We start from the raw sequence: 23,253 nt of genomic DNA, 5'->3' as shown, positions 1-23,253 counted from the left end.
TTTCTCCTGTTTTGGCTTCCCTTCATTGGCTTCCTGTTAAATCCAGAATTGAATTCAAAATCCTGCTCCTCACATTCAAGGTCTTACATAATCAGGCCCCATCTTATCTTAATAACCTTGTAGTACCATATCACCCTATTAGAGCACTTCGCTCTCGCTCTGCAGGCCTACTTGTTGTTCCTAGAGTATTTAAAAGTAGAATGGGAGGCAGAGCCTTCAGTTTTCAGGCCCCTCTTTTGTGGAACCAGCTTCCAGTTTGGATTCGGGAGACAGACACTATCTCTACTTTCAAGATTAGGCTTAAAACTTTCCTTTTTGCTAAAGCATATAGTTAGGGCTGGACCAGGTGACCCTGAATCCTCCCTTAGTTATGCTGCAATAGATGTAGGCTGCCGGGGGATTTCCATGATGCATTGAGTTTTTCCTTTCCAGTCACCTTTCTCACTCACTATGTATTAACAGACCTCTCTGCATTGAATCATATCTGTTATTAACCTCTGTCTCTCTTCCACAGCATGTCTTTTATTCTGTCTTCCTTCTCTCACCCCAACCGGTCGCAGCAGATGGCCGCCCCTCCCTGAGCCTGGTTCTGCCGGAGCTTTCTTCCTGTTAAAAGGGAGTTTTTCCTTCCCACTGTCGCCAAAATGCTTGCTCATAGGGGGTCATATGATTGTTGGGTTTTTCTCTGTATCTACTGTACAATATAAAGCGCCTTGAGATGACTTTTGTTGTGATTTGGCGTTATATAAATAAAATTGAATTGAATCTATGTGAATATAACAGTAAATACTAAATATTGAATATTATTGTAAGATCGACAGCGCACAGTGTGTTTTGAGGTAGGAGCCAAAAAGGATGTAGTTTGTATGTGTGAGCACCCGTGTGTACACCTGTGAGCATGAGCGCGCTTGTATTTAAAAGGTTCCTTCATGTAATGATCTGCTAGAGCAGACCTTCCCAAAGTGTGGGGCCCGCCCCCTAGGGGGAGCGCAGAGCCATGGCAGGGGGGGTGCGGTATGACAAGGGAAAAAAAACAAAAGGCTTGGACACTGCTAGCACGGGGCGCCCACAGAAACGCAAAGCAGGAGATGAAGCATCGCTGAACATGTTTCCAAACCAAATTCATTCTAAGCTGAAGACTAAAAAATATGGTGAAGGTGAAGCATATCTTCCCTTTTGTTTCACCTGCACAAGTGTCAAGGTCGGTCTCCCCTGCAGAATTGGTTTTCCCTTCGTTGGGAGCACCGCTGGGCTGTTTAAATCACGGACAAACAGTATCCCACATTCTTGATTTTTAGTTCACAAACACTTGTTATAATAACTAACTACTCCTAACATTTTGGAGATGTTAGCTCTTTATACAGTAAAGTTACAGCTGGATACAAATAACATCAGGCGGATTCTGCCACGATTTGTTCCCTCGGTTCAAATCACGGACAAACAGGATCCCACAGCTGTTTATGTTTTTAAACCCATTTTGCACAGAGAGGCATTTTTTGAAAAATTTATTGACAGCAATGTTGAATATTATTACACAGGACAAAAAACAACTACACGTAAAATAATCACACTGTGAAGCCTCTGCATTTGTAAATGGAGGGACATTAACTGCGTGTCTATGTAAGCGTGTAAAACCTGCAGATAGTCAGATTAACAGTATTTCATCTCTATCTGCCATTCTGCAATTCAGCACGTAGAAAAAGTAAAAAACAAAGCACAGCGTGACGTGAAAAAAGGCACATACCTTTGACGTTGCATGACAAACTCTGTATTCCTCGTGCACACGTAAACACGAAAAATGAGTTTTAAAAATCTCAGTTTTTGGTGATTCGAAACGCCATTTACGTGTGGACGAAACAGCTGCGTTTTCAAAAATACCCGTGTAGGTGTGGACATAGCGTATAAGAGTTAGTAGTTTATTTTATTACTACCTGTAATTTATTGCAGATTACTTGTATTTGCTTAATTGTTTACTAAATGTTTGAGGTGTTAAAAAAAAACCCGCAATGGAGCAAAATATGGGTGTGTGTGGTTGGAGGATGTGTTTGTGCGTGCGGGCTTAAATACGCTGAGGGATAACAAGGGAAATCAGGCACAGGAGAAGAGCACAGCTGGGAGTAATTGGGCAGGAGAAGCAAAACCGATTACACTGACGTAAGACACGGACGTTCAGAGTAAGACAGGAAACACACCAACTGAACTCACAGACACAGACTCAGAGACACGGGCTTCACACAGACACATGGCTGACTTGGAAGCAGGGAAGATAGAGACAAGAGTGACACAGGAAAAGTACAGAGTACACATGGGAACAGAGACTAAACACAGGCTAAGATAAATACTAAGGGAGGAAGAAATCACTAAGAACTAATGAAAACCAAAAACTACGGACAACAATAGTCAAGAAATATAATTACAAGGGCTGAAACACATATACTGGTTCGGAGACCCAGTACCGTGACAAGGTATCTATATAAGCATATACTGTAGTCTATAGCACAAAGGAGTATTAGGTTATTACTTACACATTGGTGAGTTGTCCTGTTGCAGCTGATGAAATGAAAGAAATTAGCATGCTGTGTGTGCAACAGCGCGACAAAACGTTACCTGTTCTTTTAACTGCACAAGTAGTGCTGGGTCGTAGCTGCTAACTAACTGGGTAAGTAACTGCCTCATGCCACTGTAGCTCTGTCCACTGTTTTAGGGAACATATTTCATTTGAAAGTAAGTTACAGGGCTTTTCCTACCTTTTTGGGGGGCTTTGGTGTGGTGGAGGTGTGGTCTTTGGCCTGCTGCAGAGGAGGGGTGGTGCAGTGAGCTCACAGGGCAGAGCTGTACCTTAATAGCTAGCACGCTAATCATAAATATATTGAAGATATATTGAAGATTTGGTTACTTTTGACCAAGAGGCTGCTTCCAGTGCTGAAAAACTAAGCAGACACTGAACAGTCTCAATAGAGACATACTTTTAAAGCCACTTTATCTGATTGACATGTTGAACTAAGGAGCTCATTTTCCCCGGAAGTTATTGGAAGGTATTTTACATGCTACAGATGTATCCAACTCTGCTGAAACTCAAATGAATGAGTAATAAATCATCTTGGGCAAGTCATGAAAGCTAACAGTGTATAATATCAGTGAAACTGAAACAATAACACACCCCAACAATTCAGTGTGAAAGTAATATATAAAGTAATACAGAATTCTCACATTTTCACATGTTTGGGAACGGACCATTACCTAATTGTAAAAAATAAAAAATAGTCAGCAGCTTTAAAAAATCCTGCATATTCCTATTAAATAAAATTAATATTTTGTAAGTTACAAGTTTCACCAAAATCAGTGACCCAGCTGCTTGTCCCACTGTGGAAAGTGCTGCTTTCTCAGGCTAAGCAGATTGGCTGAAAGTAGTCTGTGAAAGTCACAGGAGCTGACAGCTTCACAAGACAAATGTCATTCTCGTACGTGATGTTGTTGAATGCAGGATGCCAGATTAAATCTTCCACTGTCTGAGACACTTTGTTAGAGCTTATATTTGACCCGCTGTAGCAGCCCAGGTCAGGTTACTAAATTAAAAAAAAATGTTGCTTAATATCGTAGTTCAAAGCAGATACTCATAAACGTTCATGTGATTTTGATAATGTACACTTTGTGATTGAAGGCACATCATGTGCATGACTCGTAAACCATTTGTAGCTTCATGAGATAAAGATCAAACATAATGGTCTTGATACTATCACTTGGTCTGCTGAAAGAATGCATTCACTGTGATGTTGTGTAGCCAGTTGGACCACATTTCTACACAAAGTTCCTCAATGAACTGTAGTGTTTAAAGCTACGATTCAGCAATGATTGTTTTTACTATTGTTGCTGTTGTTTTTTATGCAGGTTTGTTTTTGTTTTATTGTTAGTAGTATTGGCAACTTGTATTGGATAGTCATGGTCCCAGCACTTCCTGGGGTCCACTCCCCAATCTTAGTTTTGTGTATTGCTCTCTCTCTTCCCAGGTACTTGTGAGCTGGCTGTTCTTGCTGCATGCACCCGCCTGCTGCTAGAGCTTCTAGTTTTTCCAGCTAATTAAGGACTGGATCAGCAGATACTCATAAACGTTCATGTGATATTGATAATGTACACTTCGTGACTGAAGGCACTCCATGTGCATGACTCGTAGCTTCATGAGATTGTTGTGGAAGTTTTCCATTTAAATAAAGCCTGCAGACGAACGGTGAGCGGTAGCTAACATTTTTTAATCAAAACACACAAACAACAGACAACCAAGCTTGTGGAGAGCCTACATGACCGCGGGGCAGACGGTCAACAGAGTCTCCCTGAGCCTAGCATGGCTCTCAGTTAAATACCTTCTTCAGGAACAAAAGGCAGTACACAGCTGTTTCACACCTTAAGGTTCACACTCCCTTGCTACCTCCCAGAGTCCTCGAAGAGACAAAAGTTTCTTCCTGTGGAGTTGTCTGCTTCCCCCAACTTCCTTACTACACCCCCACCATTTATCTTACTGTATGAGTGTGAGACTTGTTAAAATCCAGTGGCACCAAGGCATTATACAATAAAATAATGTGATTAATACATAAGTAAAATAAATTAAGATAAGATAAGATAAGATAACCTTTATTAGTCCCACACGTGGGAAATTTGTTTTTGTCACAGCAGGAGTGGACAGTGCAAAAGTTATGAGGCAAAAATTAGAATACAATAAGAATAAATACAGTACACAACTGTACAGAATAGAATAAAATAAAATACTATATACAGTAGAATAAAATAAAATAAATATACAATAAGATAAAAATAGAATACAAATACTATATACAACTGAGTAAAAATACAACGATGACAGAAAGGATTATTGCACTTAGTATTATTGCATATGTATGGATGTGTGTGCTTGATCAGTTAAAGTCTTTATTATGGAGTCTGACAGCAGTGGGGAGGAAAGACCTGCGAAATCTCTCCGTCCCACACCGTGGGTGCCGCAGTCTCCCACTGAAGGAGCTGCTCAGTGCTGTCACAGTCTGCTGCATGGGGTGGGAGATGTTGTCCAACAGGGATGACAGCTTAGCCGCCGTTCTCCTGTCACTCACCACCTCCACTGGGTCCAGAGGGCATCCTAGAACAGAGCTGGCCCTTCGGATCACCCTGTTCAGTCTCTTCCTGTCCCCAGCAGAGATGCTGCCGCCCCAGCAGACCACGCCATAAAAGATAGCAGAAGCCACAACAGAGTCATAGAAGGTCTTCAGGAGTGGGCCCTCCACTCCAAACGACCTGAGTCTCCGCAGCAGGTACAGCCTGCTCTGCCCTTTCCTGTAGAGGGCGTCTGAGTTATGAGTCCAGTCCAGTCTATTGTTCAGATGAACACCAAGGTACCTGTAGCTGTCCACAGCCTCAATGTCCATACCTTGGATGTTCAGTGGTTGCAGTGGAGAATGCTTGTGCCTGCGGAAGTCTACCACCAGTTCCTTGGTTTTACTGGCGTTGATCTGGAGGTAGTTCAGCTGGCACCAGTCCACAAAGTCTTGGGTCAGACCTCTGTACTCCTTGTCGTCCCCATCAGTGATCAGGCCGACTATTGCAGAGTCATCAAAGAACTTCTGCAGGAAGCACTGGGTGGAATTGTGGGAGAAGTCTGCAGTGTAGATGGTGAAGAGGAACGGAGCCAGAACCGTTCCCTGTGGGGCCCCCGTACTGCAGACGACCCTGTCCGACACACAGCCCTGAGTCCTCACATTCCTATACAATCCCACCCTTTGATTCTTAAATCAAGAATCACATTAATACCAGAATTTCTTTCCTGACATTCTGTATATCACATCAACATTATTGTTCACTTAAAGGAGTTTCACACTGTGTATCTTCACTTCACTGTTCTCTCACCACCCTTTGTTCATCTTTAATCACCCCCACAATCTAAGCTGTCACATGCAAATGGAAACAACAATGACACAGAGGAAAGGCCTTCTCCAGAGTGTCAAAATACTTTGCATGGCAAAGTGAAACAGCATTAGGTGGTCATTCTCAGTCACAGTCATGGCTCCTGGTGTCTGTGCCATCTACAGAGTCATAATTCCAATGCTGGTCTCCCTCTGCGCTGTCACCTTTGGAGCTTGGCACGCTCTCTTCACATTTCTATTCCAACGCGGCTGTAGATGAGGAGCAGAGCATTTTGTACACTCCTGTAGTCTTCCTCAACATCAACGTAGAAACTCTTTCATTTTATTTTAAGATTTTGCTGTTCTCCTCATGACAATCTTTTGGAAGCCCAGTGGTGCAGCCCACTGTCGTTTGTCAGTTGTCCTGGAGATGGTTCCTGCTTCTCACTGGTCCTCTTGAAGCCTTCTCTCCCAGTCATGGTCTGCATTTGCACCTCAGTCAATCCTTCCGTATCCCTCATGTCACGGTCCCTGCAATTTAAAAATGAAAGCTCACCCCTGCTATGATTCAATCATCCTTCCTCAAAAATAATACTAGTTCACTAGTCTATGTATCACTTCTTAACCTGCTAAGTGAACCGGACAAAATGATGGTAACAGAAATGCATGCTTAATACTGTTTGATCTTCATGAGCTTCATTGCATGTGTGTTTGTGTTAGTAGGATTAATGCATTTTTTCCTTTGTGTAATTTTTGTGTACCTCTCCTCTTTGCGGTGCTCCAGACACTTTTCAATTCTCCACACAAGGCAGTCATTTTTTCTTCCCAGTTTCCTAAACTCAAATTTCATTCCCACACTAAAACAGCCTTCCTCCATGTCCTGCCCTGCTCCTTCCACTGTGGTCTCATCTCATCTCCCCCCCCCCCCCCCCCCCCCCTTAAGGCGGTCCAGTGAGAGTCAGTTGTCTTTCAGCTTTGTCCTGTTTTCCACTGTCTCATCTTGCCATTTTGCTCCAAAAGTGGCAAATGTGCAACTCAGGCAGTCCTTTCAAAGTCCATTCACACACAGTGAAGTTGCAGCTCGTTGGAAATGCACATCCATCCATCCAGTCATGATGATGCCATTTTTCTCCTTGCTGCCGCTGTCTTGCACAGTTGCTGCTGGACCTTTTCTTCACTACTCAGGATGCTGCTGTAAGCTCTTGATATCCATCTCGTTGTTCTGGAACTGCATTTCTTGTCTTCAGGGAGAGATTCTTGGAGCTTGTGTTCTCAAGGTGACAAACACATGGAAGTTAAGCTATAATTTTCTTCTGACTGCGGCACGTGGAAAATTGATCCGGGTCTGCTCTTCACCTGTGACACACTGAGACATTTTGATCATTCTTATCACTGCTTAAAACAACACATCTCCTCTCTCTGATTCTGAACTCCCCTTTCTTAAAAACCCAGAGAGATTGTAGTTGTTCTACATTGAAAAACACCAAACCCTCTTCCTATTTTTTTTCTTTTTTGCTTATTTTCATCAACAAGTCTGCTAAAAAAGACCTTTTCATGTGTGTAGGGGAGCTCCTAGGGGAGCTGGTGGCCTGCAGTACCACCCTCTCCCTCTAGTTGGAAACAACTTTTACACACATTTCTACACTTCTCTCTTCTTTTTGTTCCCCATTTTCAACATTTTTTAACCCCATTTTTTCTGTTTTTACACACACATCAACTTTTCCCACACAACCATTCTCTGCAATCTTACACACCACACATTTACTCAGTTTTTACCATACAGTCAGATATTGAGTTTTATATCTGGCCGCTGGGTGAAACGTCCGCTGCTACTGGATCTAGATCCCATATTTACATTCAGAGCATCCCCTGCAATGGCCTTCTTCCCTTCTCGGCAGAAAAGTGCTAAAATACCATCACTCCACACACTGTATTGTGCAGACGTGATTATCAACGGTGGACTCAAACCACCGTTCCCTGTGATGGACCGGTGTTTTTGCAATTACTTTCTGGCAGACGACTGCTTTTCTTTTGCACAACACCGGAACCGAACACAAGCCTGGGGACTCGAACCCCAGGATTTTCCTTACGGAGACTTGAACTCCGGAGCAGCAGGCACTTCACGGCTCGGCCAGACAAAAAACTCCTCATGACTGTATATACAACTTAGCTACAACTCACCCATCTGCAGGAGTCCCCTCAAAATTTATGGTCTCGGTGGTGGCTGAAACACACGGCTCCGTGACATCTCCATTTCCTTTGCTTCAACAGCCGGTAGGACAAAGGTACCTTTTCCTCAGGGGTGATCAGCCCGTCCACGGAACCGTTGTTCAGCAACCACACGGACCATCCTGTTCATGACGCCATTTTGTTGTGGAAGTTTTCCATTTAAATAAAGCCTGCAGACGAACGGTGAGCGGTAGCTAACAATCTTTAATCAAAACACACAAACAACAGACAACCAAGCTTGATGAAGTCCCTGCATGACCGTGGGGCAGACGGTCAACAGAGTCTCCCTGAGCCTAGCATGGCTCTCAGTTAAATACCTTCTTCAGGAACAAAAGGCAGTACACAGCGTTAAGGTTCACACTCCCTTGCTAACTCCCAGAGTCCTCGAAGAGACAAAAGTTTCTTCCTGTGGAGTGGTCTGCTTCCCCCAACTTCCTTACTACACCCCCACCATTTGTCTTACTGTATGAGTGTGAGACTTGTTAAAATCCAGTGGCACCAAGGCATTATACAATAAAATAATGTGATTAATACATAAGTAAAATAAATTCCTATACAAGATAAAGATCAAACATAATGGTCTTCATATTTTCACTTGGTCTGCTGAAAGAATGCATTCACTGTGATGTTGTGTAGCCAGCTGGACCACATTTCTACACAAAGTTCCTCAACGGACTGTAGTCTTTGAAGCTACGATTCAGCAATGATTGTTTTTACTATTGTTGCTGTTGTTTTTTTGTTTTTTTTTATGCAGGTTTGTTTTTGTTTTATTGTTAGTAGTATTGGCAACTTGTATTGGATAGTCATGGTCCCAGCACTTCCTGGGGTCCACTCCCCAATCTTAGTTTCGTGTATTGCTCTCTCTCTTCCCAGGTACTTGTGAGCTGGCTGTTCTTGCTGCATGCACCCGCCTGCTGCTAGAGCTTCTAGTTTTTCCAGCCACTTAAGGACTGGATGATGAAAAGAGGATGAAAGAGTGTCACTGACATTAAAACATGACATTAAAATGTCTTTTAAGAGCACTCTGGTCATGAGGGCAGCAGAAATATAAGCAACAATTATAACAGTTTTGCAAAGATACTTTATATGGCCAAAAATGACTGGGTGGAGTCATAAAAGACACTTGCAAATGCATAATTGCTCTATTTTATATATGAGCTCTTCATAAATCCTGTTCACTGCAGTTTATTTACCACTATAAGCAAAGATAATACACATAAGGAAATTATAGTAATCCATTGGCCAATGGTTGATACGCCAGAAAACCCTGCATGGCAATACCCCCACCTCCCCCAGAAAAAACGCATACAAGCCCCCACCTCATGTTGCACCCTAGACTGGGGGTACAGGAGAGCAAGGGTTAAAAAAGGGTGATAGGGTTGAAGGTTGAGTACACTAATCATACCAAAACTGAAAGCATAACCTCCAGAGTTAAACAAGGTCAAAACAACAAGCAAAACAAGTTATTCCACAGTAGTGCTACCTAAACCCTACGAGAAACAAAAGCCAAACAAAAGGCAAGCGCCACCCTCATACTAAGATGAATAGGCAGTTTACCCCTTGTGCGTCAGACACACACACACACACACAGGGTTAAACAATAAAGGGTTTGCTGCTGCTGCCAGTTGCTGCAAGAGGAATGGCTGCTGGAGGCAGTTTTTTTTAAATGGAAACTCAGTAGCTGTCATATCAAAACAAGTCCAAAACAGCTCACCCAATCCAACCAGGGACCAGCAGAGACTCTTAATTATGAGGTGCCGTAAGGGACATTATTACTGAAACGCTCTCACACACACTACTGAAACGCTCTCACACACACTACTGAAACGCTCTCACACACACAACTGAAACGCTCTCACACACACAACTGAAACGCTCTCACACACACTACTGAAACGCTCTCACACACACTACTGAAAACCAAGAAGATTTCAATTGAACAGGAAGGTATTTTAGCTGCACAGGAAGGTGAGGAAAAACAAATAACACATTAATGCACAGCTAACACCGTGGTGACGTCTACAACAGTCTGTTAGAGGTATAATTGAAAAATCTTTTGCTTTCATCAGTGACTATCCAAACATTGTTGTAGGGTAGCAGCCTATTGCAACAAGTCGGGGCATCCTGGCTATGCTAGCTGCCCGTATAATCTGGAAAGACTGTGTCTGACAGTACCTCATCTACAATGAAATTACATCGGATCTTTGTCATTTTTTACATACATTCTTTGTTGTTTGAAGTGAGAACCAATGAAGAAGATGTTGAAAGATTTTTTTACTTGTGCTCTGCAATGTAGGGGCGCTCCAAAATGAAAATTCGGACAATATCAGACAAGAGCAGCTTTATAGAGAGCTAGATGATCATACACGAACTCTATCAGAATTTCTTGCTGCTGTATCTCGATATGATCCCAATAATAGGGTTGCCACTAACCTACTAGGATCCTTGTATAGATGCTTTTGCAGATTGCTACATGAATATGATGCTAGACAGAGATCTGCTTATGTGACCCACAGATTGTTACCCCCAACCACCTTGAGTGGTCATCCAGGTCGGCCACGATACACTATATCTGCTGAACAGATTTCTCACTTTGTTTCCATTGGTATGACATGGCAGAGAATTGCATCATGCTTTGGAATAAGTCGAACAACCCTGTACAGACACAGACAAACTTTGGGAGTTGAGCCATTAAGCTATGTGGATATTTCAAATCAAGAACTGAATGGCCTTGTGACGGATATCCTACAGAACACTCCAAATGCAGGGGAAGTATACATTCTTGGACGTCTGAGATCTCGTGGCTTAAGAGTTCAACGTTGGAGGGTCAGACAAAGTCTACAGGAAGTGGATCGTATTGGACGTGCATTTAGACGTCGTCATGCGATAAGGCGAAGGATCTATAGTGTTCATGCCCCCAACCACTTATGGTAAGTTCACTGGTTTGAAACAAATGGCCAGGCCTTCTGTTTAAAAGTATTAACACAATACATCAAAATTAAAGGTCCTTCATTCAAAACATTACTGAAGTTAATCTATATGATCAGCATAAGATAATAATAATAAAAAATAACAATAACCAAAAAAACTGAAATTGATATAAGTATGTTAAATATTTGGGAGATTCATAGTACATCAATTTAGATGTTTTCTAATGTATATACTGTTGAGTTGTTTAATCCTTTATTTTACATCACAATTTTAATCTCTAACATCAATTGTGCCAGGTAAACGTAGTGTGGAAAAAGACATTTTATGCCACTGTGTGTATGTGTGTGCACATGTAAGCACGTGTGTGTGTGTGTGTGTGTGTGTGTGTGTGTGTGTGTGTGTGTGTGTGTGTGTGTGTGTGTGTGTGTGTGTGTGTGAGAGAGAGAGAGAGAGGTGTGCTGTTGTTGAAGTAAATGTACAAAATGAAACCTCTAGTTTTTGTTTAAGTACAGGGTCAGGAATTCACTACTAAATAATATGAACAAACATGTGGAACTGTAGTAATGCTTTCTGATCTCTCAACAGGCATTTTGACGGCAACCACAAGTTGATTAGGTGGCGCTTGGTCCTGCATGGCTGTGTTGATGGCTTCAGCCGAACTATCATATACTTACGTTGCTTATCCAATAACAGAGCCTCAAGTGTCTTATCATTATTTTTGGAAGGAATACAAAACTTTGGTTTGCCCTTAAGGGTCAGGTGTGATCATGGTATGGAAAATATGCAGGTTGCTCATTTTATGTTACAGAGAATAGGAGTAGGCAGTGTTATTACAGGTGTTTCAGTACATAACCAAAGAATTGAAAGACTGTGGGCAGAACTCAACAGAGTTGTATCAAGACACTTTATAAATATCTTTAACTTTATGGAAGAACAGGGTATGTTGGATTCACTGAATGAGCTACATCTTTTTTGTCTGCATTATGTTTATTTGCCAAGGATTGAAAGAGCATTAACAGAATTTGTCAATCAGTGGAACAACCATGGTCTCTCTACACAAGGAGGACAGACCCCTCTTCAGCTGTGGCATACAGGTGTCACAAACAATGTGGGAATCCTGTCGTTTATAAATGACATTTTTCATGTTGATAACTATTATGGCGTTGATAAAGAAGGGCCATTACCAGAACTTCAAACAAACAATAATGTCAATATTCCAGATATTGACATCAACATAAATGAGACTGCAATGAACATAATTCAACAAGTGAATCCATTAGAAAATGATGGAAATCATGGAATAGATGTGTTTTCTTCACTTTTACACCTTCTGAATTAAATAAAATATTTTGCAAAAAATAAAAAATAAAAATATACAACAAACATTTCAGAAAACATATGTGATCGAAACTAACATATTGAAACCATTTTCTTTAAACTGATAAAATGACAGCTCTGTTGTCAAACAGAAACTGCAGAAGAATAAACAAACACAAAGACAACCAAATCAAAAACCGATGGACATACACATGAAATGAGTAAAGTGACACAAATTTTATATATTCAAACTCAACAATCTAAATTAACTTCTGACGTGCTGTTAAACAATTGGTATCTACCTGTATGAATCCTGAAGAACAATCACTTCTTGTCAAATTGATGTCTTAAAACATCAATTTGACTGAGGCAGGTAAATTTGGAAATATTAAAACCTTAACAAGTTAATACTCAATACTCACTTTGAATCAATAGAGAGACCAATACAAAAGAGAAACACGCAAACTCGTCCAGCATAATGTGTTCATACCCTGCCAAAGCCGTAAGTGTTACCTAATGCAAAATCAAACTTCTCCTTGAACAGCTGGTATGAAACATGCAGTGGCAGCCTAATGCAGTTAACACACGTGTTGGCAAGAGGGAAAATTGGTGTAGAAGAGAAGTCATCGTCTCCTCTATGAATGAACTCAATCGAGGGTGCTGGGGAAAAGCCAATAGGTGGCACCGCAGTTGCTCCAGTTGCAAAGGCCAATATCTTCTGTAATTTGGAAGGTCCTTCTTCTTCTGCATAAAACAGAGAAGGAAAAAAGTGTTAAAAGGTTATTTCATTTGGCCAACATAAATTGTCAGTGAGTACTAATCTAAAGCAAGAATTTTAATGACTGTTATTGCAATGACTATAGAGCATGCTTTTCATCTTTCAATAGTCTCAAAGAACTATGTAAAAATGTTACTACAACCAAGAGGGTAATGTGGTGTTATTGTTATATGAGTATGTTATTTAAAATAAAGATTTCAGAAATGCTAACCTATAAATCGTTACATCTATTTATTGTGCATTAAAGTGACAATTACCTTCTGCATCTTGGAGATAGTCTCTCCAGAAGGTAACAACCATCTCCTCAGCAGCTCTTCTGTTGCTTCCTTCTGGAGATAGATGAATGTTAAAAAGATCATCCACCTGGTCAGCAGTCAGCATATGTGGCTCATAGCAGAACAGCGGGCGAAAACTGTCTGGATGCCTCCTCATTTTCTCGAGAACCCCAAGAGTTTTCAGACCTTCACAAAATCTGGATAAACAGCACAAAGAAATTTTATTCAATAATTCTGCAATTTCATGCTTCTAAGTTAATTGTATATTATCAATTTGGCACAATCAATTATACTAGGTTATTAACTGGCCATTTTGATTAATAGGTAAGATTTTTATCACCATTTTAATTAATCTGAAAAACACAGAATACCCAAATACCTTTGAAATGGACGTTGAACCCTGTGGATGACCTGAAACATGACAATGTCATGTACCAGCAGATCCCTGTCTCTTAGTGAACGCATAGGCCTCAGGCATCCTGCATTGGTCAAGTAATCAAGCAGAGGTTCTTTTGACTTTTCAAGGTCCTCAAGGGTTGTACTTTGAGATATCTAGCATCACAAAGAGCAGAGGAAGGGCTTGTTATGGAAGTTACTCAGTAGTCTTATAACCTATTAGAAGGAACCCAGCCACCAGTAGTCTACACAATCACAATATGCCCAAGCGTACATTGGAAGTCAAATGACTACACATATTTTTTTAATATGTTTACAATGTGCTTAAAAAAATGAGAAAATATACTCTTTTGTCTACCCTTATCTGCTGAGTCTTAGTTTAATACAGCAGCAACATATAAAAACTTGGCATTCAGCAATGGCCAGACTGATCCGGATAAACATTCCCTGCAAAAGAAAACTGGAACACAAACTATTTTCAATTCACTATAAGATTTATAAAATAAACATATAGAGACCTTTCTGGCTTTTTCAAAGAGTTCCAGGTCAGCTATGTCTTCCAGGGCTGGATTTGCTGAATTTCCAACCAGAAGGGAAAATACTGTTTGTGACAGAAAGTTAGGTGGTGGACCACCATGTACCAAGCTCACTGCAATGGCTCTCCCAGAGATGTAGTACCAGTCCCCTCTGAGAGCTGCAAAGCAACAGAATAAAAGGAAAAGCAAAATTGTCAGTAATGTTGCCTGTAAAAATAAATATCAGTTAAACAGTTCCCACTATTAATCTTAGAAAAACAGGTAATTACCAGTACTGTCAAGAGCCAAGTTCTTGCAGTTTTCTTTCCCCTCAAACATGGCTGACCTGGCAATTGTGTCCATCAATAGTCTCAAGAATTCCCTCCTCGGCCCACCTAAATCAACCCCTTCCTCATTTTTCCCCATATCATCTGAGAATTTCACACAGATCATCAAGTTGGGATCATAAGATAGCCTTTGAAAACCATGCAAGGCTCCCTCCCACACAGCAGAGCGATTTATATTAAATTTGCACTGCTGTTTTGTGCTAATTTTTCTTGATAGTTCCAGCAGTATCTCTTGAACAGGGACTTTTTCTGCACTAAAAAAAGAAAAGAAAATATATCAGCCATGTAGTCATGTTACAGAATTTGAGAATATGTGTCACACTGATCATAGAGATTTAAAGCTTAAAAGTTTTATATTGATTTGACAATTCTGGAAAGCTATAATCATGTCTCAAACTCAAATTCTGTATGTTTGTTACTCACATCTGATTCTCCAAGCTCGCAATTATAGCTTGATTTAAATCCTCATCATCTGAAGAATCGCCAGAAAGCGATGCCACGAGAGTTAAATATGAAGAATAATCTTCATCATTAACACTCATGGCAGGGATGTCTTCACTTCTTGCATTGAAATCTCTGCTGTGACTGCTTGTGCTAGGTTTGTCATCACTTCTTGCCATGTAGCCCTCATCACAAATGCTGTTCCCATCACTTCCTTGCTTAGCTCGTTGCCTTTTACCAACACTCCTTCCAATACAGTTGGTCCCAGTATCATCTTCTTCATCACTGCTAGTGCCAGGGTTATCACCTTTAACATGACTTCTTAACCTTGTAGTGACTTGGCTGCTCATGTCTTGGATTTTTGAACTATCAACTTCAAATCAATCATTGTCACTGTCCTTATCAGTTGCACAACTGCTTAATGCTGATTTGGAGCTGATGTGGGAAGGATCTTTGTCTTCATCTGATTCACTCTTCAACAGAGAAAGACCAAAAACATATATCAAAAGCAAGTAATTATAGCTTATCTTAAAAAGATTGAAATAAGAAATATCCATATTGATTGCTCCCAAACACTTGTTTTAAATAAATATATTCTATTTTGCTAGAAGCCCAATTGTTGACATGCTTTTTCCCAAATCATGATTACTTTTCATTCTTTTAGAAACTTACTAAAAGTGTCCTTGATGGCCTTACATAGAGGGCTTTGGTTTTAAAAACCTTTAGGATCAGCATCCCATTCAGCTCCTGACCATCTTTGAGCTTTGGAGACACCAGCTTATGGCCACAAGCCATTAGAAACTCGAGGCTACAAAAAGTAAATAGGGACAACAGCAATTGCTAATTAGTTAAATATTTTAAATATTAGTTAAATATTTTATTATATACTGTTCTGTTTGTGTGTATGCTTTTATGACTTTTAAATTCTACTGGTATAGTCCATATGTTTTTATAATAATGAATAATATTGTAGCGGGTCAGGGCTGTTCGGGGTTCTGTTTGTACAGTTATGTTTTGTGCATGTTGCCATAGTGACGGGTGACCCCCTCTCGCTGCGACGGTGTGTCCTTCCGGGGTCAGAGGGCGCCCTGTCTGTTGTTGTTGTTGTTGTTGTTGCCGCGCTGAGCAGTTAGCTAGCGGCAGTGTTCTTCTGCAAATGTTAATAAACGGCTGTGCTCCCTGGCTAGCTCACGGGAAGCAAGACCAAACGATACCTCCGTCTCCTCCTTGTCTGAGCTCGCCACAATATTTTAAACTTCTTTACTTTGGTATATTATCTTTAAGTACAAGTCATTACATGAATACACACAGTAACAATAAACAAGAGTATTTTACCTGACATCCTCTGGAATGCGTTCACCAAAGCTTTCCTTGATGTGTTTCACGACAGTTTGGTTGTCCCAGGTCTTCTGGAATTCAAAAGCACTGAGGATGTGCCCATGTTTGTGTAACCATAATTTTGAACCTTGTTTGCACACTACTCCCCATGATGGAGTTGGAAGTAGTATAACATCTTTGTTGAAATGGTCATGCTGCTGGGCCATAGCTCTGAAATATAAATATAACTATTAGATACCATAAACAACAGCAAGTGATAACTAATAATACTGAGATGCAGACAGCAGAACACTATCCAAACCCCTACACAGAATGTTTCATAGACAAAATTGTTGTAGTTAGGCAAACATAAGGGTGAATTTTATATACTTTTTTTTTTTATATACTTTTCCGAGAATAAGCGCTTCTTTTGTGGTTCGGACTCCTTCTGACATTTCTTTGGAGGTGGAGGAAAACCAAAGTAATTGCTTAAAGGAGCGTCTTCGACATCTTTAAGAGTTCTAAACAAATGTCTGTCCTCCTCCAGAAAATCCTATGTACGCAAACACGCGTTGCAACTTCTTATCTTGTGAGCGTCTTTTGTTTTGACAGCGAATGCGCACCTGCGGACCACTTATGTGCAGCCCTGGTTATTTAGCTTGTCATATTGCAGCCACAGAAATTCTTTTGTCCATGAAACCATAAAGCTGCACTTTCTTTTTGCCTTATAGTCTGATTTGTCATAACTTCTCCGTTTTGTGGTAAGCTTTTCTTTGGCTGTCACTTCTTCACCCTGACCTGTCTTATTTGGCTCAGCAGAACTAAAATATATATCCTGCTGCTTTTACACACACACTCACAAAACGCTCAGCGATTCTCTGCGCGATCAACCTCTCACATGTTTAAGCTTGCTGCGGGAGATTTCACTTGTCATGTTTGCGTAGTAAGCTAACGATTAATAAGACGATGTCAGAGGAATTGGTGCGCAAATTATCATCACTCACAGATCAGTGCTGTCGCTCTCTATACACAGTTCGCGCGATTGCAAAGTGAAAGCAAAAAACAAGCGCAAATTCAAACGCGATTTCAATATGTCACATATTGACAGCGGCTCGCCGATGCCAATGACATAATTAGCCAGCTACATTTCTGAAAGAATGCAAAAGCATTGACATATATTTTTCCTTCCTACGATAGCCCGACGGGCAGGGCAGAGATAGATTTTGGTAGCCTGGAAAAATCGCTAGCCCCGGGACGTCGGGCTAGCGATTTTGCGAGCCCTGCAGTATATTCTTAAATATCAGACTATTACATATGGCCCCATTTCAGGCAAGTGAATACAAACTCATCAAACTTTGTAACTACCTTTTTCTTCTGGTGCCTGATGTCCAGCTCCCGAAGCATTGCCGAGTTTGATAACGTGGTGCAGGTGCACATTCTCTCCTGACTGTAGATGTCGCTGGCATGGGCAAGCTGCTACGTTGACGTGAGGGAAAGAGGGATGTTAAGTGACTATCCAGTCCGTCCACACTGGTACTTGCAATAGGTTGCTGCCCCACGACTGTCGCATTTGACAAAGTTCTGATGGTCTCTGCTGAGGCTAATATACTGTTGAGTAATGCGGCTCCTTCACTTAGGCTACTAGCAGGTTGCTGAGTAGACATCTGTGTAGTGGTTTGAAGTGTACCACTTTTTCCTTCACTTTCCTGGTCTGGACACAACTTCCTGTTCATCTGAAACTCCTTCCTGTTCAACTGAAACGCCTTCCTGTTTAACTGAAATGCCTTCCTGTTCAACTGAAACGCCTGAATATTGTATATTGTATATTGCATAGCTTTCTTGTTATACGTAAAATTGTATTGTATTTATTTAAATTTTTACTTTTTAATTATTTTACTTGCATTTTTTAATCACTCTCTTATATTTAAATGTTCATTTGCTATTTCATCTAGGGTTTGAGAGTAACGAAATTTCTATTCTCTGTATGTCCTGTACATGTGGCAGAATTGACAAATAAAGTTGACTTTGACTTTGACTTTTGACTTTCCTGTTCAACTGAAATGCCTTCCTGTTCAACTGAAACGCCTTCCTGTTTAACTGAAACGCCTTCCTGTTCAACTGAAATGCCTTGGACTTTCAGTAGTGTGTGTGAGAGCGTTTCAGTAGTGTGTGTGAGAGCGTTTCAGTAGTGTGTGTGAGAGCGTTTCAGTAGTGTGTGTGAGAGCGTTTCAGTAGTGTGTGTGTGAGAGGTAAAATTTCAGTAGTGTGTGTGAGAGGTAAAATTTCAGTAGTGTGTGTGAGAGCATTTCAGTAATAATGTCCCTTACGGCACCTCATATAATTGGGCCCTCATCATCTCCAGTAAGCGCAGGATTCTTTTTCAGCAAAAAGAAGGATAAATAACTGAGACTGTTGTGGATTATACAACATAAATGTTTACAAGTGCTGTCCTCTGCTTTCGAGCTCCTCCAGGGGGCCACAATTTTCAATAAACCTGACTTGCAGAATGCTTATCAGTTTGTGAGATTCCGTGAGGGTGATGAATGGAAGGCAGCATTCAATACTCACCTGGGACATTTTGAGTACTTGGTGATGCCAATCAGTCTAACCAGTGTCCCAGCCATGTACCAGGTTCTCGTGAATGACATTCTCAGGGATTTCATCAACCGGTTCATATTCGTCTACCGTGATGCTATTCTAATCTTTTCCAAATCAGTATCCGAGAACAAGAGTCACATCAGACAGATCCTTTTAATGGATGACTTCGAAAACACAACTTTCTTTTTTTTTTATATATATAAAACTCTGACTTGAATTATGAGTCTGTGGTCTGGAAGAAAGTCCTGTAACTCTGTCTGCAAAATACAGTATGTAATGACCAATGCTGGGCAATTAATTATATAGTTACTTCTTCAAAAAAGTAACTCAGTTTGGCAAACAACAAAGTTTTTTTGCAGCTATTTTTTTAAATGCAGCCAAGGTGGTTTTTTAAATAAACATTTCAAACTATTTACAGAACAATCAGCTGTTCTGCATCAAATCTGATGCCACACAAATTATTTGTGTCACTCCAAAAAAAATATTCTGTCCACTATGAGATAAAGGAGAACAACAGCCTGATACCTGCAGGCCTGACAACAGGAGATGTATCACTGCTGTATCACCTGTAACACTCAGCAGTCGCCTAATTGTTCTGACACACACAACAAAACTATTGACTACACTACACACTAACGACACAAGATTTGCGCTAAACGTCGCAAATCTCTCACATCTCAAAACACCGCCGTCACTCCAAAAACTTCCCCCGTTTCTTAACAACTACATGCCACGTTGCCATATCATTTTTTGATTGGTCGACATGGTACTTTTTTGGACGAATAGGAAAGGCAGAGGGGAGTGGGGTTTGTTTTTGCTCACAGGTGGAGAGTGCTTTCGAGCGTTTTCCGTATAAAACGCTGTTTTTCCCGTTTCTTCCCGCAGTAAATATAAACAACGATAGTATTCAGGAAGAAAACCAAACACTGCATATATTTTTATCACAACTCTGGTTTTACGTGGCTTATCAACACAATTTAAAAACTGGTATAAAGTCCACACTTTTTCCGTCAATTGTTCTGTCTGTCCTGCTCACATCTCCAATGGTTGTACACGTTGTCATTAACGTGTCTTCACTCCATATCAGCCACATCGCCTTGCTAGCTAAAACACGGCACATAAGGACGCTGTCATAGCCTGTCAACGACGTTGATTAGCTGCATATATACGAATGTGAATCGCATTGTTGGCTGGACTATGGGATAAGGTGGCATCGTTCTAATCCCATACGGGAGCAGCCAGTCACTCACTGACTAACACTGCAAAACAGAATTGTTAAAGTATTAATTTTAATTTCAATTCAAGTTAGAATTTTTTTTTGTTCGCAACGCAGATTTTCTGTGCGCAGAGACCGTGCCTGCAGTGCGCAATTGTGCACGTGCGCAGCTTAGAGGGAACATAAATCACTTGCACAACAAAGTTCTGCGTTTGAATTCGACCACACATATTACAACACAATGAAACTTTGGTGAAAGCTTACGTATGACTGTACAGTGCAATTTTGAAACTGCAAGAACCACAGGACAGATGAAGTTTTAGAGATGAAACTTCACAAACCAATGTGTAGCCTGGGAAATGGTTAGCCACACAGGACACAATTACTGGGGTTCTTAATGTGCAGTTTTATTGTCAATAACGACTGAATAAACCAAAAAAAATGTCCTTTGACCTTTACTTTTGTCAAACAGCGGCCATATGGACTTGTACTGAACATCGACAGCACGAGAGGTAACGTGGCAAAGTAACAGAATAACCGACTAAACAAAGATACGCCAATACAATACGAGGAATAAAGGAAATGAAATGAAATACAAAACACAAAAATACGGCAGTGGCCTCTGTCTGTGCAGAACAAAATACAAAGAGCTAAATCACAGAAGGCTCCTTTAAAAAAATGTGGAAGTGTTACATACATTTTTATAAACACTTACATTCCACAGAAATCTCAGCTCACTTGCAATACTGGAGCACACAGACGATCTCGCAACTTATCCCTTGCATGGAGAAAATGGCCGCTCCACGCTGCACATACAGGTCCTTTGCATCATACATTTAAGAAATACATCATCTTGTTAAAATACTGACGTTTTGCCACTGCACTACAATTATACCAATATGTTTCAATGAGTTATCTGCACTGAGCAGTGCTGATTTTCTAACACTGGAAAATAACTCAAAATGTTAGAAATATTCCAGTGTTAGAAAATCAGCACTGCTCAGTGTTAGCCATTGTTAATCTTCAAAACTGACTAGGTTACTTTTAAACATATAACACTGTCAAAAGTGTGAATAGTGTTTCATAGTGTTACAACACAATGAAACTTTGGTGAAAGCTTACGTATGACTGTACAGTGCAATTTTGAAACTGCAAGAACTGCAGGACAGATGAAGTTTTAGAGATGAAACTTCACAAACCAATGTTTAATGTTAAGTTTGTTACATCCCTATTAAATTGACAAATAAATGAAAGCATGCAGTCTTGTTCGTCTTTTGCTGCTGTTTATCAGCTGAATTGTTTGTTTAAAAAAAAGCATTTATTTGTTTAAAACAGATATACCAGAAAAAGATTATTATAAAATGAGACTGAACAAAACATTTTGAGTGACAATGTCATAAAACTGTGATGTCCTGGGTCTTTAAGCATGGTTTTTTAGGGTTGTTTTTTTTTTTTTGTTGTTGTTGTTGTTGTTTTTATCATTATGAGATGTTTATGTTCAGGGTTATGCAGAGATGTTTGAAGGAGCTGGTGCTCAAAGTTAAAAAGGGGCACATAGAACCAGGTTGAATAGATTATATGGAATCACATCATACTATATCACTGTCATCAGGTGGGGACAATGCAAAGCAAATATAGCCTATGTTTTACCCTGCTGATAGTGCTGGAGGGCAGGGGTGTGTTGATCTGAGACTGTAGACTAAAAAATACATTTGCATTTTAAAACAGAGCCATCCAATCCAGTTTATCGCGGTCATCTGGCCTTTAGAGCCTATCCTATCTACCACAGAAGGCAGAGAACACCTTCGTCAGGTCACCAGTCAGGGCTTGTACAGACAGTCAAACCATTTCCACCTATGTGCTACATTCACCAGCTATGGGCAGCTAACCTAACCCCCACTAACTGTATGTGTTTAGACTGTGGGAGGAAGCTGGAGAACCTGGAGCACCCACACAAACTCCACAGAAAGACCACAGCCAGTAAGTGGTTTTTAACTCAAGACCTTCTTGCTGTGAGGCAGCAGTGTGTGTGTGACCTCTGCAAAAAATGTAAGACTGAATCCAAAAATCTTGATTGAATTGACAGTAAAAAGTAAAACATTAAAAATAAAATCTTCAAACTGTGAAGAAGATAGCATTTGTCACACCCAAGAGAGTTATTTTAAAACTGATATACGATGTTATTCTTGTTAACTTGCTCATTATATTATTGTGAAAGCTATAGGCCTACAGTGAATCTTAAAAACAACAGTCATTTAGACATTAGGTAATTTTATGTGATCTATTATAGCACAATGTTTCATTGCAATGCTTTGTTGTAGTGCAGCAGCAGGTCCAGAAGCTCTTTTTTTCATTGTTGATACCAGTCAGAGGTAGCTAGAAGGACTTCTTGACATTTCTTGTTAACCTTCATTTTTCAAATGTATCTGTGTTTTTTGTGTGAATGTTCCAAACAAACTGTGGTGAAACTGAAAACAAACAGTAGGAGGAATGTTGCAATTGTTGTTAGACCTGTTTTTTTAACCTGATACTGACCTGATATCTCCAGGAAAAGTAATGTTTCAGAGAAGCTCAATAGAAAGTGAAAATTATTTATTTTACAGAATAAATGTTTTACATTTCAAACTCTGGACACTTTTAAACAGTTCATTTTTCCTCTGGATTTTCTCATCTCTTCATTCAAAACACACTGTTTATACGATAGCATGTTCATCAAGTTCAAATTCAAATTGACATTTTATTCGTCACATACACAGTCATATAAGTACAGCATACAGTGAAATGCTTGTGTCCAGGGAGGGGGGGCTGCAGACTGAGAACAATTTTTTTTCCAATGTAATGAGTTTCATAAATACACCCTTTTTGCACACGCGCTTTTCTACTCAATAATGTTGCTGTCAATATACTTGATATTTATTTATTATCACCTCTGTCAATCCTTGATATTTATTATTGAGTGATTTGTACACATTGTGCTATTTCTTAAATCTGTAAATCTGTAACATATT

General features: G+C 40.2%; 1 protein-coding gene across 1 annotated transcript; it reads right to left on the bottom strand.

The window, feature by feature from the left end:
• Positions 1-11,868: 11,868 nt before the first annotated feature.
• Positions 11,869-15,811, bottom strand: LOC308406214 (G2/M phase-specific E3 ubiquitin-protein ligase-like). Its single transcript, XM_080897087.1, has 7 exons — positions 15,787-15,811; positions 15,097-15,587; positions 14,617-14,927; positions 14,330-14,505; positions 13,795-13,967; positions 13,398-13,612; positions 11,869-13,106 (listed from the first exon to the last, which is right to left on the bottom strand). The coding sequence occupies exons 2-7, from the start codon at positions 15,462-15,464 to the stop codon at positions 12,847-12,849; spliced, it is 1,503 nt and encodes a 500-aa protein (XP_080753213.1). The 5' UTR covers positions 15,465-15,587; positions 15,787-15,811; the 3' UTR covers positions 11,869-12,846.
• Positions 15,812-23,253: the final 7,442 nt, after the last annotated feature.

This window comes from Rhamphochromis sp. 'chilingali' (genome assembly GCF_963969265.1).
Source record: "Rhamphochromis sp. 'chilingali' genome assembly, chromosome: 1".
In the NCBI taxonomy this organism is placed as follows: domain Eukaryota; kingdom Metazoa; phylum Chordata; class Actinopteri; order Cichliformes; family Cichlidae; genus Rhamphochromis; species Rhamphochromis sp. 'chilingali'.
The sequence above is the reverse complement of the archived record's forward strand: the minus strand, read 5'-3'. Positions and strand labels throughout refer to the sequence as shown.